The sequence below is a fragment of the Meleagris gallopavo genome, chromosome 5 (assembly GCF_000146605.3).
Source record: "Meleagris gallopavo isolate NT-WF06-2002-E0010 breed Aviagen turkey brand Nicholas breeding stock chromosome 5, Turkey_5.1, whole genome shotgun sequence".
In the NCBI taxonomy this organism is placed as follows: domain Eukaryota; kingdom Metazoa; phylum Chordata; class Aves; order Galliformes; family Phasianidae; genus Meleagris; species Meleagris gallopavo.
In genome coordinates this window covers 37,818,332-37,836,493 of record NC_015015.2, presented here as the reverse complement: position 1 = coordinate 37,836,493, position 18,162 = coordinate 37,818,332, and the positions used below count along the sequence as shown (strand labels likewise).

Sequence of the window (18,162 nt, the reverse complement as noted above, 5' to 3'; positions counted from 1 at the left end):
TTTTTTTAATTGCTTTTCTCTTTTGTTTTGTAAGGGGAAAAAAATCCAACTTGTTTGCAGGCGCAAGTGCTGCCATTCTGAAATTTGGTGTCAGGCCCGGGAGCTGGCCTTAGCAGTGCAGGAACAGTAGAAATGTTACTGGGGTTTGTGACACGTTGTGCCCTGTGTGCCCACTTTGCTGGTTAGTCAAGGCTGCAAGGGGTCGGCCAGGGGCCTTTGTGACTTGCACATTCACTTGCCCTCCATGCTCCTGCCGGGGAGTCACCCTGCAAGGGGCGGCATCTGCTGTGCTGCCGCTTGGGAGCAGTCTCATTAAGAATAATTAACACTGCTGTAGCGCTTCATCTGTCTAAACTACCTAATTGCCATGCAGCTGCTCAGGGTGTCAGCAAGACAGAAAAGCCCCAGCAGGTCACAGTCAGTGTGCCCAGGGGTGTTGCCAGCCCCACCTTTGTGCATATGCCCCTATTTTCAGAGACTGCCAACAGCTGCTTGAGAGTTTCCCGATTCAGTTCTAGAAATCTGCACCTCCTGCAAGGCCTCTTCCCTTAGGCTGCCAGGCTGCCGGAGAGGCTAGCAGAGTGTGCAAGGCTAGCATGGCTCCCTCGTGCATCTCTGAGGCAAAGGTAGCTGATAGTGACCCAGTCCTGGGTCAAGCTAAGGCACCCATGATGAACACAGACTGCTAAATTTGTGGGGAAGTCTTGATGGCAGAGAGCACCACAACAGAGGAGAGAAGTTAGATTATAGAAGCTAGCTAAGCACCGTGTCATTGAAGGTTTTCTCCCTTTCATCTTGCTGATAGTTGCTTCTGCCTCACAACTCTGACAGAGCTATACACTGTTGCCTTGTATTCATTGTTCAGAGACTTTTAATCAATATTGATTGCACTGATAAAGATTCTTATTTTGGCCACAGGGCAATGAATCTAGAAGCAGAAGCAAAGGGATGCTAGAGTAAACATACAGTTGCACCTGTCTGCCACTCTAGCTGGGCTTTGCAGTGTAACAGTGTCTTGCTCAGCCTACATGCATCCAATGCAAATGTGAGGACTTGTTTCCCAAGTCTGACAGCAATAGAGGAGGAGGAAAGCCGGATGAAATGCCAGAATCTCTCCAGAAGTACACATAATCTCTATGGAGAGCTCAACACAAATTAGAGACTGTGAATTTCTTAAAATACACGTACAGTAGATGCTATTTATGATGTATGATTTATAAAGTATTACAACAGCCAAGAAAACAATATGTCTAACAAGAAAGCTGTTTAAAAAGTTGTTTAGAAGGAATGTACTAATTAGCGGATATCAAAGGGTTGTACTTCCAAGATGCATACTGGGAAAAAATCATTATTGCTGTATTTGCTTTTTGTATCCAAGAGACCAGGCAATGAAGCCCAGAAAAGGGCTGGTGGGTCATCATAGTGACTTGAGTTTGCCACAGAGGTTGATTCTGAAGGAAGGGAGAGGGAGGGAGGGAGAAACAGCTTGGCAACTTCTCCCAGAGGCAGGTGGTGCCTCTGGAGAATTTCCATACACCATTAAGAGAAGCATTTTCTTACAAACTGTAGCCGTGATTTTGGAGAATAGAAGCATCAAGAAGTGGAACTCAGAGAGAAGTATGCTCCATACTTCCTATTTTATGTGTGTCCTTCTGGCTGGGGGCACAAGGGAAGAAGCAAGAGCTCCTGTCAGAGCTTACAGAGCCCAGTAGATGCTGGAGGCACCACACAGTAAAGTCATGCTTCAGGTCAGGGTGGGTCCTGCTGCTTCTGCTGTGCAGTAGACAATGCTGTAGCTGTGCCCTTGTGCTACCAGGCCTCTGTAAGGTGTGGAGACCCTAACAGCACTAAATAGCCAGGCATATAGATGGAGATGAATTGGGGAAATAAAGATCCAAAGCCTCTCTTTCTTCTTCTACCGCTCTTTGCTGAAAGAAGCTCAAAATCGGCAGCTGACTGCAAAATATAAAATAACACTGCAGGATTAATTTCCTTTCAATCCATCAATGAGCTGGTGTCAATGGCATTGATAAACTGTTAATTACAAAATCAATAGCTATGAATTTTTACAGCTGTCAGAGCACTGAGGTGCTCTAGAGGCAGCCCGGCCATGTCCCTGCGGGTCAGCAGGCCTAGATGTGAGCCTTCGTATTAGAAGCCTTTTTCTGCAGCACTGCTGACATGGAATATAGAGCAGGTCTGAGAATGGACACACACACACACAAAAAAAAGAGAAATAAGAGTTGGTCAGTCTGGGATGTCTTTAACTGAACATGTGCTGTATGCTGACCTGGAGAACTCTTTGATGCACAGCTTGATCATTTTGTATTCTTGAAGCAAAAGGAGCTAGAAATGCTTAACATGGGACTGCTGTCTCTGAACTGTAACAGGTGACATTTACAGCACACCTACTCTGTCAAAAAATGGTTGACGTTGCATTATTTGACCTTGCTTGCTGCTTTGGGGCATTAAGAATTAATTTCTCTGCTCTCTGAAAAGTACTCAGTAAAGACAGACTTTGGTTGGTGCCAGTCCTACCAGAGGAGTCCTTGGTGCATTTCAGTGATGATTAGATATCAGAGTTCGGCAAGGCGGTTCCTTCAAAGCAACACTGCACCTACTGTCATCTTCCCTTCTAGTGAACAGCAAGTGAGCTGCCACTTCTGTTTCCATTCACTTTAATGACCAGAAACAAAGGCTCAGCATGTACAGAGCTGCATGGAAGAGTGGAAAGTCCCTAGAAACCAGACTGCATGAGAAATTACACCCAACAGAAATAGGGGAAAATCAGAAATTTATCTTTATGAAAGGCAAGGAGCAAAAGACAGGTTCCAGCAACACAGGTGTTAATCTAAACACTCAGCTTTAAACCTTGCCTCTGACCCACAGAGCTAATGACTGGCCCAGAGGTAGTCTGCATTCCTGCTGTTCTTGGAGTCAGCTATGCATGCATGTAAGTACGTACATGAAGGTTCTGCACGTTTATTCCATGTCAAAAATATACTAAGAATAATAACATGTATTAAAACAATGCAAAGGTTGAATGTGAAGGTTATGTTAGAAAAACACAGCTTGCCATACCTAGTTTCCTTGTGTGTGTGTGCATACATGTACTTTCATATATTTCAGTAAGACTAACAAAGCAAGATTTTTGTGGCTTATGCTCCTACCTGACTGTATTTCTAGTTGCTCTAGAACAAACCAGTGCAGTTAGAGTAGCTTTTCCCATTCAGGTGAGGCCTGTGTTTCCTGACCGCTACCTTGGTTTCTTTGCTCCACAGTGCTAAAAGCAGAACCCTGAAGCAGCTGCTAAGCATTGGTTGTTCTGCTCAGTGTTTCTCTACTACTACAGACTATTCCATAAGGCTTACATGGGGCTTAGTCCTGACAGCACAGTGAGCAGTATCAGTAGAGTGCTTCTGTTGCACCATGAAGAACTTGAGAGCATCACGGCTCAGGTGCTTCAACAAGTCCACTCAAACACAGGTCAGATAAATGTCTCTGTATGGCTCTTCTGTCACCCTGTCACTACACTGCCTTAGCACTTCAGCCTCTCTGAGACGCCCTTCTCCTTGTTTAATCCCATGACCTTCCTGGTAGACAGGAGGCAGGTTTTTTAACAAGAGTTGATTACGTAGCCAAAAACCACCATCCCACAATATAGAGAAAGGGCAGCCTTGGCCATCTGCCCATCCTGGTTCAGTGGCAAAGTAAAGGCAGCAATTAGAGGTAAAAAAGCAGTATATGAGAAATTGAAAAAGGGAAGTAGATAGCAATTTATATGAATCAAAAGTTACGAAGTGTAGAAAATCGATAAGCGAAGTGAAGGACATTGGAAGAAAATCCATGGCTGGAAGGCTAAGGGCCATAAAGAAGAGTTTTATAAATATTTAAGAAATAGAAGAAAAATGACCGTTTGTAGGGGGACTCTTTTATGTTGTAGATGATTAAACTATTAATAGAATGAGGAAGCAAAAGTCCACAGTGAGTATTTCTGTCCTGCATTTAGAATAAGAAGTGTTATGTACCTGTCTTATGTGAAGATGATGAGACTCCTTATTCTCTTGTTTCCACAAGAAGGTATCAGACATCTGTTAGGGACAGACTTCACAGGAATTAGACCTTGATAACTTGGCTTTTAGAGTTTTAAAATTGCTGGCAAAGGCCCACCTAGGGCAGATAAATAATTGCTAAGTGTAGGTATTTTTGAGAAATTTGAGATGGCTGGAAAAGTTCTAATGAAGCATATACTTTCCCTGTTTGATAACTGCCATTGATGTGAACTGGAGTAAAATAAAGGAAGAGGAAATGTGATGTTCAATTAAAACTTAAGAGGTGGTATTACAACTACTGCCAGTCTGCACAATACTTTGGAATGGAGCTCTTGTCAAACAAACCTGATTTCATTCTCTGATGAGATTACAAGTTTGGTTGATAAAGTTAACTGCATAGATATAATAGACTTAGTCTTTTATATGGCACTTGGCTTAGCACCACAGGACATTCTCATTAAAAAATTAGCACCATGCAATATCAATAAAGCACACTTTCAATTGATTAGTTACTGGACAGATGACAGATTTCAAAGTAGCTATCAGTGGTGAATCATCCCTGGAGGAATAGATTTCTGGTGGAAACCCACAGGGATCAGTAAAACAACAGATGCTACCCAACATTTTTATCAATTATCTGGAAGTGATTTCATTCTTTCTTTCTTTCTTTAACTTCTTTCTTTCCAATTGCTGCTGCTAAGATGACAAAGCAGAACAGAAAGGTATAAAACAGTGAGGATAGAGTAGCCTTACAGAGCGTTCTGGACCACTTGCTTATATTTGAAATAACACCTATAGTCCAGGAATGCAACTATGAAATAGGAACTGTATCATGTCAAGCTGTCATGTGCAAAAGGACCTGGGATCATAGGACACAGCTCAGAAAAGCACTATCTGCAGGCTGATTGAACTCAGGCAAACTGTTGCTTGGGATATGATACCTTTCTTTTCTTTTTAAATTGAGAGAATGATCAATTTTTAGAGTCAACTATCGTGAAAGATGTGGATTCCCCCATATTTAAGGCCTTCAGCTTCATACTGAGTGTCTTTTTGGAAAGTGTCTTTAGCTGAACACAGATACCGGACTCACTGCTGGCCTGCAAGGGTGAACTGTGTAACCTACATGTTGCAGTTTGGCAAGATCAGATGTGAGACAGTGAGACTCAAGGGATGTAGAGGGAGCCCTCGTCACACAATAGCTTCAGCAGTTTCCCTTCAGAAGGAACTCCTGAGCAAATATATATCCGGTACAACACCAGTACAGCACACACAGCCTTGTGTCTCTCATGGGCACAGGCTTCCAGCCTACTGGTCTGAAGGCTGCGAACCTCCCCACACTGAGATGGAGGCTGAGGGCCCTCATCTCTCTCATCCTCTTCCCAAAAAGAAACAAAACAGGCAACATCAGGCTTCTGCCAGCACATCTATCCTCTACCATTCAGACAGGGATGGGGAGGGGGAAATTCAGTGTCAGTGGTCACTAAACACCTACAGCAGCAGACCAAGCAGCCTTAACCCCAGAGGATGGTTGGTTTTGTCTGTTTGTTTGTTTGTTTTTGTGGGATCTAAAACTAAGATTAGAGTTTCCCTATTTGCTATAACTGCCCAACACTACCCTTACCTAAATTTAAGGCACAAGGCCTTTCTTTCAGTGCTAGAATCCAGCCCACTTCTGACAGGTCCCACTCCCCATTTCAGGGCCAGTTTGCAGTTAAGGCCATAGTGGCAGCAGACCATGCTTCTCTCTCCTCTCCAGCTTGGACCCTCCACCTTCCTTGTCTCTTGTGGGTGACAGGGAAATGTGAGGATGCTATACGACATGGGCAAAGCACAGTCTCAAGCACTGGGCCCTAAGTTCCTTCCAACCCAGATAACAGCATGTGCAATGACTCTCTGGTCACCAGGCTGCCTGGGCCAGGGCCGTACCTGAATTGGCGAGGGCCAGAGCTTTAAGCGTGACAAACTCTTCCTTTTCCACCTTGAGCTTCTTGTAGCGGCGCACCAGTTGTAGGATGGCCAGGTAGAGCTCGAGCAGCCCCGTCAGACGAGAATGTTCTTCATCCATGATGTAGTCCTCAGCATAGACGAGCTTGTCCTCGTATGGCAGGGAGCGGTACACAATGCCCAGGATGAGGATTTCCATCCAGGCGCTCTGCAGGAGGCTCATCTGGTCCCCAAGGGAGAGATTGGAGAACCCTGATAGGGCAAAAGACAGCCAGGGTCAAACGGGTGTGCAGCAAAGAATCCCAGAGCCTGGGCTTCCTAATTTCCCCGCAGTCCACACAAAGCACCCTCCCCCTGCAACTCTCAAAAAATGCTTACTGAAGTGATGCCCCCTGTCTTTGTGGCAAACAGAACGCACAGAATATGGCAACCTTAATGATAATCTCTTTTCAGTGTGCTCTGCTTCTTCTACAGCAACTGTTTTGCACCACAACTTCCTGTTCACTGCACCTTTGTAATTTTGTGTAGCAGCTCATTTAGTCTCCCTAGCTGAACCAAAGAGCAGAGAACTCCAGAAAGCAGAAAAGATTTTTTCTGATGGAATAGGAAGAAATAACACATGCATACTGCAATCTCTCATTTCAGACAACCTAAGAGAAGGTCCTGCCACAACAGAGCGCTGAAATGTCAAAAGCTGAATGTGTCTGTGAAAAAATCCTCTTCTGTTCATCAGTATTCCCTGAGCTCCACTCCATCAGCATCTGCCCCTCACAGCCAACCTTACCCAGTACACAAACACCTCTGTGGTGCTATACAAACACCTAATTTCTTGCCAGGCCCTTGTGGGCCTGAACAGTGAAGCAGATCGTCCTCCCCAGACAGAAAAAGAGCAGTCAGAGTCACATTCACAGACAGCCTCAGAGCCCTGTTGGTGCTGGTGGGGAAGTGGAGAGGCTGAAACACAGAAGTACTGTCTGTGGGAAGTACAGTGGAAGGGAAAAGCAAGTGCATAGGAAAGAAAGCTATATCCGTTATGTCCTCAGTATCAAGCCCATGATCCCAGAAAGCCAGATCATGAAAGAAAAATTCTAGGAGACAGGCAATGTATGACAGCCATTGCACAGGGATGTCAAGTACAGTGAGCTGGTCCCATCTTGGCAGCTCCTGTCTACCACTGACAGGCAGGAATTGTGATTCTTGTCAGTTCCTTGTGTCTAAAGGTTCCCTAGGCAGTGGGAGAATGGGGCAGTCTGACACTCTCAGCTGAGAGGGCTGTGCTGCACCAGCCTCCCCTACCAGTCTTCACTCCACATGCTTGTTCAGCCTTGGGGTTCACTCTTCTCAAGAGGCATGGGAGCTCATTAGCCTCTGTCCCCAAGAGCCTGCCAGTCCCACTAACTGAGTGTTAGGCCCAGCGGGACGCTTCCATCCCACAGCTCCCCCTGCTCACTTTCCTTGGATCCATGTCAAGGCCTAGGTGGCCAGGCGCCATGATGATCATTTGATTTCTCTTGTTATCAAGTTGGCAATTAACAAAAGAGCTGATGATTGCTATATTGACTGACTGTGGGTCCTCTTTTTCTATCTGCGCTATCTCAGCTGGGGAAGGGATGGCAGAAGGGTGGGTTAGTGGTATTTATTTATCACTACGCCATGTTTTGTGTTTGTGTTGCCAGGGGAAGCAAAGGGTGATAATGGCCTGGCAGCCCTTGGACATCCAATTTCCCTTATCAGGCCACTGAATAGAAAAGAGGCCCCAGGCCACATTAATTAACAGATACCAATCAGCTGTCACATGTTGTGTGTGCAAGGTCTGAGGGGAGCAGTGGGTGGGAGGAAAGAATCAATAAACCACTGGGGAGGAGTGCCAGAGGGAACAGCTAAAGAGTCCAGGCTGCTGGGGAGAAAAGCTGCAAAAATCCAGCTCCATGACTGTGAGATTGATTCCTGTACAGCACAGCCCACGTAGCCCCATGCCTGGTGAAACCCATCCCTTGCTGAAGATGGAGGGATGCCTTTCTCCTTTTTCTCTTCAGTCTCCTGCTCCTTAACTCCTATTAAGGAGCAGTCAGTACACTGCTTTTTTGCTGCTCCTGAATGCAGCCATCCTGTGTCCAAGAGCAGGCTGAGGCAGCTCTCAGGATTGGGTCCTGTCTCCCCAGGTCTCCTTGCTACTCAGGAACCTCATAGGATTAGCCATGGCACAGTCTCTGGTGCCTGGAATTTCTCCTCTGCAGCCAGCTTTCAGCCTTTCATTCACCTTTCTCCTAGCTTTGCCCATGGAGAACAGCCCCACATTTGGGCTGCTGCCTTAAGTCCAGTTTCTGGGTAAATCATGTGGCCTTTCTGCACTGTTATTATTCGTCTGGGTTGCAAAGGAGGTTATGTTGTTGTCTCAATGCAGTCTGCCAACAAAATTTGTTAAAGATTGAGAAACAGTTATGTAGTACAGTGAGAGGATCCAAGACAGACATAGCTCACACATTTCTGTTACAGAATGAAGTGGGAAATGCTGTACACTCAGCATGTACACTCAGCATGTCTATGAATCACTCTTTCCCACAGGTGGTTACGGCAAGTAAAGAATTGCAAAGCAGAGGCCATTCTTTACCTATGCCAAGGGGGACACGAGAGCCAGCTGCAATTGCCCTACCCACCCAGCAGAGTCCTCTGCCAGTCTCCTGCAGTGAGCATAAGGTAGGAGCTGCAGTGCCAGTTCTGGATTTGAAATATGTGACAGAAATGGGACCCTCTTCCTCCACTGTTTCCGCAAGTAGAATGCAAGGGCTGGGGGACTGTGATGTATGATATTGCAGTCTGCACAGACAAGGGAAGATCAGACAACATAGAGTTTCCCATATATGAATGTTGGGATCTGGAGTGATAAAAGCTAATTTCATTTGGCCAAAATCAGAGGCTTGCTGTTATAGGTTTGTAACACTGGAGAACATCCAGTTGTGAAATTCAAGTGCATCACCAGATCATAGCTCTCAGGAATTGCTAGCAATCCAGTCCTGTGCATTCCTGAGTTGTTTGATAGCACAGCCTCCAGAAAGTGCCCTTACTAATCTGTTTCTTGCTGCAGGCCTTATTCTGAAAGGTGCTGACTACTCCACTGGCAGCGGGAGGCTCCAAAGAAGTATCTCAGGACTGCATAGGCTCTGTGATCAGCACAGAGCTGCATGAGCATTTCCCTTCTTCCCAGGTGCAGGTAGAGAAAAGCTGCTTTATTTGCAATAGCTGATGTGACATTCTTTTTTTTTTTAATCATTATTTTTGTGGCTTTTTTTTCCCCTCAGTGATATGGCAGTGGGAGCTCCCAGAAAAAAAAAAAAAAGTCACATAATTTGTGGCAAGTGGAGTTCATAATCTGTTAATTTATTATCATTTCTGTCATTCTGGAGGGCCATTAGCAGAGGTAATAAAGGGAGATGTAATTATAGGATCTGAGGCCACTCCAGACACAGCTGCTGTCACTCCACTTGCCATATTTCATTCCATGCTAGTACTATCGTCTTCCTAGCGAGAAAAGCACAACAGCTACCCTGGGAGAGCCTTTGCCGTCACCTCTTGAGAGAAGTCCTGTCTCCCTGCATCAAGGCATGCAGAAATGGTAGATGTTCAAAGACAATTAGCACAAGGGGGGGGGCCTCACTCAGAAGGGTACAACTCCACACTAAGTCTGGCTTTTGAGCTAATAGCTAATAAGACTGCTGAGCTAAAGATATTTGCTGAACACCATTAAATCATGCTTTCCTGTTATCATAGGACTTTAGCTTTGATTTTATTTGCTAGCAGCATGAGGCAGAAGTTTGTACCAACATCTGGGATCCTGAAGGGTTGGTAAGACTAACACCACACAATTCTTTACTAATTCCACTGTGAAAACAAGTGGAAAACAAGGCAGACATGATGTGACTTCTGTTCCTTTCTCCATGCTGACTATGTCAAAGAGTTTATGCACACAGGAAGCAAAGTTCTGGTATTCTAAAAATCTCTGGAAGGCAGAAATACAGGGCATGTATAATCCAGACTCCTGGCAGCCTCCTGGCCCTGCCCTGTTCTGCCCCCTTGCTGCCTAATGCAGTATGTTTTGTACATGTTTTTTTATTCCCTTTTGTAAATGTTTCTATGAACATTTACAGCTCCCTTGTGTAACAGTCCCTGAACTCTCTCTTGTATACACAGTCCTGTTATGGTACTGCTGCTTTGAACTGTATGAGGCTGATGGCTGTTATCACGCTGCAAAATCTTTGATAGGAAAGGAAAGGTGAGGTGATGACAGGTTTGTCCTGCCTTTTACAATGGAGTGGAAGATCCCTTTTCGTAGTGCAGGAGCCATCTCATTACTACACACCTGTTCTGGGATAATCGCCATAGCAAACTGAAAAACCTTGTAAGAACTCAGCGCTGAGCATCCCACACTGCAAGCAAGGGAACTAAAGCAGGACACCCTGGGCAAATAGGAGTGGACAAGGTTAGCAGAACAGACAGCAGCACCTTACTGGACAGCCAAGCAGATAATTGCATTGCATGAAAACCACTCCTGTTAACACCCTAAGTTCTGGGTTAGTAGAACAATCCAGGCTGAGTTCCCTAATCACCACTGTAACCCCATTTGTGATGAATCAGCCCCAGAAGGATTCCAGTGCTAGTGATGGATGTAATCCTTGCAGATCCTACAGATCTCATGTAAGAAGGGCACCACTGGGATTAACCTCTACTCAGAAACACTGTCCTCATAAAGTTTATCCAGACTTTATAGTCCCACCACATAACATTCTGTATTTCATACAGCCTACGAAGTCACTAACCCTTGAGTCACAAGAGAAATGCTCCCACTGAGAAAAGAAGAACGGCCACCAAAAAGTCACAAGAGGAGTGACAAAGAAAAGCAGTATGCATAAGAGAAATAAACTCTTTGCTCACTCATGCTAAGATGCCTCACAAAACAAGGAAGAACTTAAAGCTTTGAAGCTAAGCAACATAACACAAGTCTATGCAGTGGAAGATGCAGGCAACGAGCAAGTACTGGTTAAATCCTGTGATTCTGTGGTTGACCTCAGATATTCTCCCAACTACGCAGGGTGGAAGGCAGGAGAAAGTAGTACTGAGCTGTTCATAGTGAGCATCTGTTTGAAGCAGTCCTCTGGAAAGCAGCCATGTAAACCTCAAGGACATTCTCCAAATTCCCTGTCCAATCTTCCCCACATCCAAATCCAATCTATTTTTTTTGAGAGGATGTTTGTGAAGGAGTAACAACAGAGAAGGAAGGGGCATTAGTCTGAATCTATGTCCCAGAGCCTTCTTGAGGATCATGTCTGCTCCTTCAGCCTGGGTCCATCCTACCTGCACGTGAGATGCTGTAGCTCTCTCACTTAGTTGCACAGGCACACTCAGTTGGATACAGGCAGTAAGCCTTCAGAGGCCAGTCACATTGCCAATACATTGTCCTCATTATTTTTCAGCACAGAAGACCAGAGATTGACAATACTGAGTATGTCCTCCATTCCAATGGGACTTGCTCTGTGATTAATCCAGTAAGATAAAAGCTTTCCTAAGTCTGCACAAGAGTGCCCACTACAGACAGAGTGGGCACCTGCCTTGTCGTTAGCAGTGAAGTCCAGTCACTATCATAACATCTATTTCATCTATAAACACAGCAGACCTAGGCCATAGTAATATAGTCCAAGATCACTACAAGTCCACCATCCTAAGGGCTGTTCCCCAAGTGGCTGTTCTTTGTGACACTCAATGCTGGTGTCACCGGGGACTTTGTTGTAGCACCTCAAAGCCTACTGCATAATGCCAGGACGCACACACATACAATGAACTCATGCACCTGCAGGGGTTATTTGGAGTTCATTTCCAATGAAGGCCTGCCATAAGCAGTTTTCTGTATCAGTGACTTCCATCCATCACTATATGTAAAAATCCTGCTTAAAGACAAACTGATAAGCACAGTTATAAATAATAGCTCCCTTTGCTGTCCAAGCTTAAGCCCTGTAATTTCCCATTTACCTGGGATGTGTTTCGCCCAGCCAATGATCACCACCAATTCCCTGTCTGCCAGGTCACAGAGGGTTGTCAGGGCTTTGATGTCACTCTCCGGCATGGTTGGATCAGGCATGGCATAAATCTTCTCTGGCTCTGCCACCAGCAAGTGGGAGACGATCTTAGTCACTGCACATTTCAAAGGAGAAGTTGTTGTTTTATCTCTCATGACATAAGGTGTCATAACAGCCCTCTCTAGAAGGGCCTTGCTACTGGTTATAGAGGCTATGGGACCTCAGAAATTGTATAGGTCACAAGAGGACAGTACACCACAACCTTATATGCTATAGTGATCTGTCTGTGCCAAACCAGCTCCATACAGGGATGACAAAAGCAGCAAGCTACTGTAAGGCTGTCAATCACTATTTCAGGTAGATCCAACAGGGATAAGAGGAAGCATGAATAATCAATTGATAGGACCTGGAAAAGTTTAGGGAATTATTGGCCATATGGAAGAGAGAAATCAGCACAGGACCAATTTTGTTAGGGTAGTTTGGATGGTGGAAAAGTTCAGCAAAATCACTAAATGAATTTTTATAATCTCCTAGGAAATTTCTGGTCTATATTCTAGATACAATATATATTGCACTCAGGCTATACCTTAGATGTAGCAAGTATACTTATGCACTGTGATCACAAGAAAAAGTGCTGGTGACTCATGGAAACCAGAATTGATAACTGCTCCACTGAACATTTTGAGCCAACTAAAGTGGTTGCTCAGAGGACCACAATTCAAAGACTGATACATACGTGGCTTTTTAGCTGGGGGAGGGATCTGTAAGCTCAAATAAGTGCTACTCTCAGAATCCAGTCTTCTCTTGTATTTCTGGCGGCCTCCACGGACTCGATCCAGACGAACACCTGCAGTTAAAACAGGATATATTCACATGATTCCTTATAGCCACCATCTTGATGTTCAGATGTAAAAATTCTGCTGTTCTCCACACTCTCCTAATCATATGAGATCTCAGCTGAACTCAGATCCCAATAATAATAGGTAAGCTGCCTCTAGCTGTCATACTACTGCTGGGAGCTTTATTTTCTTTCAAGACGTTAATGAAGACAAAAATTAACCCATTCAAACTCTTGAATCGCCACTAATGTGATGGACAAATGAAAAGTTTCAGAGCTCAATGTCCTCTGGATGATCTTGCTTTTAAAAATAAAGCGTTAAATGTCATTCAAACCTGTAGTTATAAAAATAAGGTTTTAGATTGTTCTTAAAATTGAGGAGTTAAATATTCTGTGACCTCTCTCTACTTATGTTTGAAAAAAGTGATCTATAGCAAATAAATTATGAACCATGAATTCAACAGAAATGTTTCAGATTTGATCAAGTAAGGAGCCATAATAAAAGTAGAACTGAAATAAATAGAAACAACCTCTCCTACAATATAGCAATGATAAATCTGAAATAGGGACACACTGAAGAATTTGCTGTCGCTCTTTGAAAATACAGAGAACCAAACTGCAAATAGTACAGTGAAAACGGTTCCCAGAGACTGATCCCACACAAAAAACTACAGCAGCATCGATAACCGACTAAACAGGAACTACCATTGAACTTCTGTTATCTTGAACGGCATCGGGACGAGACACGGCATTAAAAACTAATCATGAAAGAAGCCGCAGATATCTGACCAATTGTCAGCTACTTCTGGCAGCCATACTGCCACTGGCAGTCAGTTCCTGAGAAACTGGGGCAGCTCAGTTCTGCTGGAGGAAACAGCTACTGCAAAAAAGTCCTCTCGTGATAAAAGTAGGGGCAATCAAGTAGAATACATCTTTGAATCTACACAGTACAAGCGTATAAATGCTGATGAGTTTATCTAGTCTGATCACAGGAACCAATTATGTGATACACTTACTAATCACACTGAACCATTAATATTTTGCAATCAATTTACTGCATAAACACAAACATCTAAAAGCAAACACTCCAAACCGGTGCTTTTTGAACAACTTGTACATCTGAAAAACCTGCAGCCTGCTGACGTATATTCAACCCCAGAAGGAGACACATCTGTCACACTGTATGTCTCAAACCAGTGCCCCATTTGCTTACTGGGTCATGGAAAAAGGAAAGCTTGCAATGTGCTCACACTGATCCCACTGACACCATGTGAAATTATTATGTGAAATTATTACTTGCCACAACACCTCAATCCTGATGCCACAACCGGAGCACCCAAACCAGATCGACTGGCAAACTAGCACCAACAGCCTTGCAACAGCAAGAAGAACCATTGCCAGCAAGGCCAATGGCACTTAGCTACACAGCAGTACTGCTGAGATTTCCAGCAGGAGCAACACCACGTGCAGGTGTATTGCCTTTAAGCCTCGGTGTGCTGGGGCATGCTGTTGGTAAGGCTACATAGCTGCTTCCTTTTAAGAGACGAGCTGCTGCCATTAAGCAGAGGAAGCAGGAAGACAGGAGGCCTGGAGTTCTTGAGACCAAAGGAACTGCTGCTGCAGGACTGTGCTCTGGGAGGAGGACAGGCATTGGAAGATGGGCAGAATGACATGAAATAGAATGCATGAATTCAGATCAAGCCTTTCCTTCTCCTGCATTTTCTATTTCTGACTGTATAGAGAGCTTACTGATGGCCCTAAGAGTAACTACTACTTTTCTCCTCCATTACACAGCAGATTTTCTGAAAATCTGCCCACCGCTTCTTTTATCTCTGTTCCTTGCAGCAGGTAGCCTGTGGGCAAAATGTCATCCTGGGAGCTTATTAAGGTTCCAATGAGTGATTTTTAGAAAGGGCAGATGGGGAATCCCAAACTTAAGTTTATCCTGGGAGATCCTGGAGGAACAGCACTAATAAAGTCCTGGATGAAGTAGGATGCTGTCACTTCTGCTGTGATTCTTTCCTTCTGTACATGTTCCCTGGTTTCATAAGAAAAAAAGACTCCTATGCTACTATGCTTTGCTGAATGACTGACACCTACCTACAGCCAGGAGGAAAAGGGAGAAATAGATTTCAGGAAGTACCAGGAAACCGAGTAAACAGCTATGAAAATTTAAAGGGTCAGGAATAATTCTGTTTGAAGGTTATGGAGGAATCTGGAAAAGGTTACAGGACTTCACTCCTGAATCACAGCTTCCTAGGATGCTCATAGAAGAAAGGTCACAGGAAGGCCCATTCCCTCATGCCAAGAGGTAGGCAGGATGTCACTGGAATGGGGGACACCATTCTCAGTCCAGCAAACAGCTCTCCACAAGCTTTTGTTGTACACTTTGCTAAGCAGTACGGAGGGAGGACAGAGTTGGGAGAAAATGAGGGAAGGAGCTTTCTGTTCCTTCTCCCAAGGAGAAGCACGCATCTCCAGTGCCCAGCAGAGGGATGGCTGCACAGGTTGCAGCAGTATTAGGGACCCTCAATCAGATTATAAGGACACAAACGACTTAAGTGCATTAAAAAAAAAAAAGATAAGAGAGACGCAGGGAGATTTACCTTCCATCCCTCCTTCCCTCACTAGGCAGATAGAGGTCTGTTCGCCCAAGGTCTTTAGATTGTTTATTTTGAACAAGCTTTTGTCCTCTTGTTGTTCCCTATCCTACATGAAACTCCTTGAGGCAAATGTTTTCAATCAGCATTTGCAGAGCCACTACCCTACCCTGTCATCAGCAGCTCCAGCTGCTGAGGACAACAGCAAACAAAGGCATCTCAAGCTGAGTCCCTGACTGTGACAGTCCAGAAGTGAGCACTCTGACAAAAGCCCTTTCCTAAAGAGCTGACAGCATAAGGGGTCATAGTTAGATGGCAGGAAAGGGCATGGCCAAAATTCAAGATCTCATACTAAGCAGCGTGACTTGTTAATGTCTGCTGTTCTGCTCTGGTTTGTTCACTGATTGATTTTAAGATAGGGAGGGTGGTTACAATGCAGCTCCGCTAGGGGAAACCTATGGGTTGTTAAAACGGGGTGGGGAGTTGCAGTGCATGAGCTCAGAGCAAGAAAGAAGGCATCAAGTGGAGAAGAAACAGAGCAGGATGTAAACTGAATGAATGAAAGCGAGAGGGCAGAAGAGAGATGAGAGGGGCAGGGCTGGAGCAAGGCTGAGTGCTTTGTACACTGTAATCCCAAGTGCAGAGTTCACACCAAGCCTGCAGCCACCTGCGCTTTAACTGCGAAGTGCAGCAGTCACTTCTGACATACAGCTGGTCAGAAGGCTCTCACATAGGGTTTGATACCACAGCCTGACAGGACAACACCAAGAGAAAGCAGCTGACTTCCAGCTCCTGCACAGACTGATTTTTCTCATGGATCACATCTGTCCAGCTCCCAGGAAAGAAAGCACTCATCTTACAAAGCCATCACCATGACAGGCACTCCTGGATCACAAGCGTCAGCAAAGAGGGTCAGCTAGAGCAGACAGGATGGGAGGATTCACATTTAGGATGTGAGGTGCTACAGTACAGAGCAAAGTTTGGGAAGTATCACTCTGTGCTGACCTACCTTCCTGGAAACTGCTTCTTCAGAAATGAAGGCTATATGTGCTGGAAGCATCCCCTCTCCTCCCGTTCCCTATGCTGCCAGGAAGTGCCATATGTTGAATTTTGTTACCTTTTGAGGCACTCTGCACAGCAGCCCAGGTGCAAAGCTGGGCCCCTCGTCCGCCACTGGCATTGAGCCCCCACTCACTAGAAGCATGCTCTCAGCTCCCCAGCACCAAGCAAGGAGAGGGGCAAGTCCCGGGCTCGTGCAGAACTTGTCGGCTCAGCATCCTGCCCGGGGCAGGACTGTCAGTTTTCGAAGTGTCCTGTGGGTGCCACTCGTGTTCCAAGTGCTGATGCGGAGAGGTCTGTGCCAGCACCAAGCCTCTGCAGTGGGAGAGCTGATCCGCTGATCTGTTCAAGCTCCCTGCATTTCTGTGACATGCCCCTCAGAGAGATGTCTGCCCGACAACTTTGGGATCAGATGTCTTCATGCTGACTTGATAACATCAGACTTCGGATTTTTTTTCTTAATGGAAGTAAAATAATTCCATCTTTTTTTAAAAGCTGGACCTAGGCCCAGTCTGTCGGAAGCAAAAATAGCAGAGTATGCAGAGGCAACAGCATACAGAGTCAGGTTTAGTTTCTCTTTTATTTTCTGGGAACTAAAAATAATCTTAAAAGCACTGTGAAGCTAAGCTCAGGCCATTGGGAAATGCAGTCTAGGCCCAATATCAGCTGTCGTGTCAAATTACTAGCCTCACCTCACTTTCCATCGAGTCCTATCACATGCTCATGAATTGATAGGAACAGAAAGATCCATCTTGCCAAAAGAGCTAACGCAGAAGCCAAGCTACAGGGTTTATGCACGGGACAATTTGTGTCTAGCCTGAGAAGGACACAACTGAAGGGAAGAGAGGGCAAGTGCTTGCTGGGGAGCGGCGTCTCCAGGACTACTTTTGCCCAGCTTACTCTATAAACCAGCCAGATCCTGTGCTTAGTGCCCACCTATACTTTGAGGTACAGTCTGCATCAGTGCAACCTAGCTGCTCTCCCAGGGTCTGAGCTGAGGTGGTGCTCTGCAGGTGACACAGATACCCCTGTCCCCAAGAGCTGCAGTCTAAAGCACGGGGACTGGCAGTGCCCAAGAAAGCTGGCAGCCATGGGCTGAGACCAAAGAAAAAAAGGAAAAGTGCTGTACACAAGGTGTTCTTTCTCCTTTTTTGCTCAGAATTCCAGGAGAGACAAGGGGATGTGGCAGTGGGAGCAGACAGCTGGGAGGATGCCTATCAAGGAAACAGTGTAGCTATGACCTAGCTATGAAAAGTTAGGGGTGCCGAGATGGGGAAAGAAACAAACTATGGAGAAAAGTGTTTAGTGAGAAGGTGGAAAGGCTGGAGCCTGACTGCGTTTTCTTTTGTCACTTGTAGATTCTATCACAGGAAGAGAAAAAGTCCTGTTTATATCATAATCCCTCTCCTGTGTTACAAGAACCCACAGAGAGATGGATCTGATCCCCCCTCTGATATTTTCAGGAATGTATTAGTTGAGTAGAAAAGTTGTTTTCCTGCTTGTCTAGCTAAACAGTCCCTGAACTGCAAGGGACAGGTTAGCCCTGTAACAACTGGTGATATGCTTGGTTCCAGAGCCTGTCACGTGCCCTGGAGCACTGA

At 45.2% G+C, this 18,162-nt stretch overlaps 1 protein-coding gene across 3 annotated transcripts in view; it reads right to left on the bottom strand.

Annotated features, from left to right (window-relative positions):
- Positions 1–18,162, bottom strand: part of ESRRB (estrogen related receptor beta) — a 161,586-nt gene that overhangs the window by 1,065 nt on the left and 142,359 nt on the right. For all 3 annotated transcript variants that reach the window (XM_019615760.2, XM_019615765.2, XM_019615766.2), the window contains 3 exons: positions 12,801–12,911; positions 12,018–12,179; positions 5,979–6,248 (listed from right to left, as the gene is read on the bottom strand). In XM_019615760.2, the coding sequence (XP_019471305.1) occupies positions 5,979–6,248; positions 12,018–12,179; positions 12,801–12,911 (543 nt within the window). The remainder of the gene's footprint in view (positions 1–5,978; positions 6,249–12,017; positions 12,180–12,800; positions 12,912–18,162) is intronic.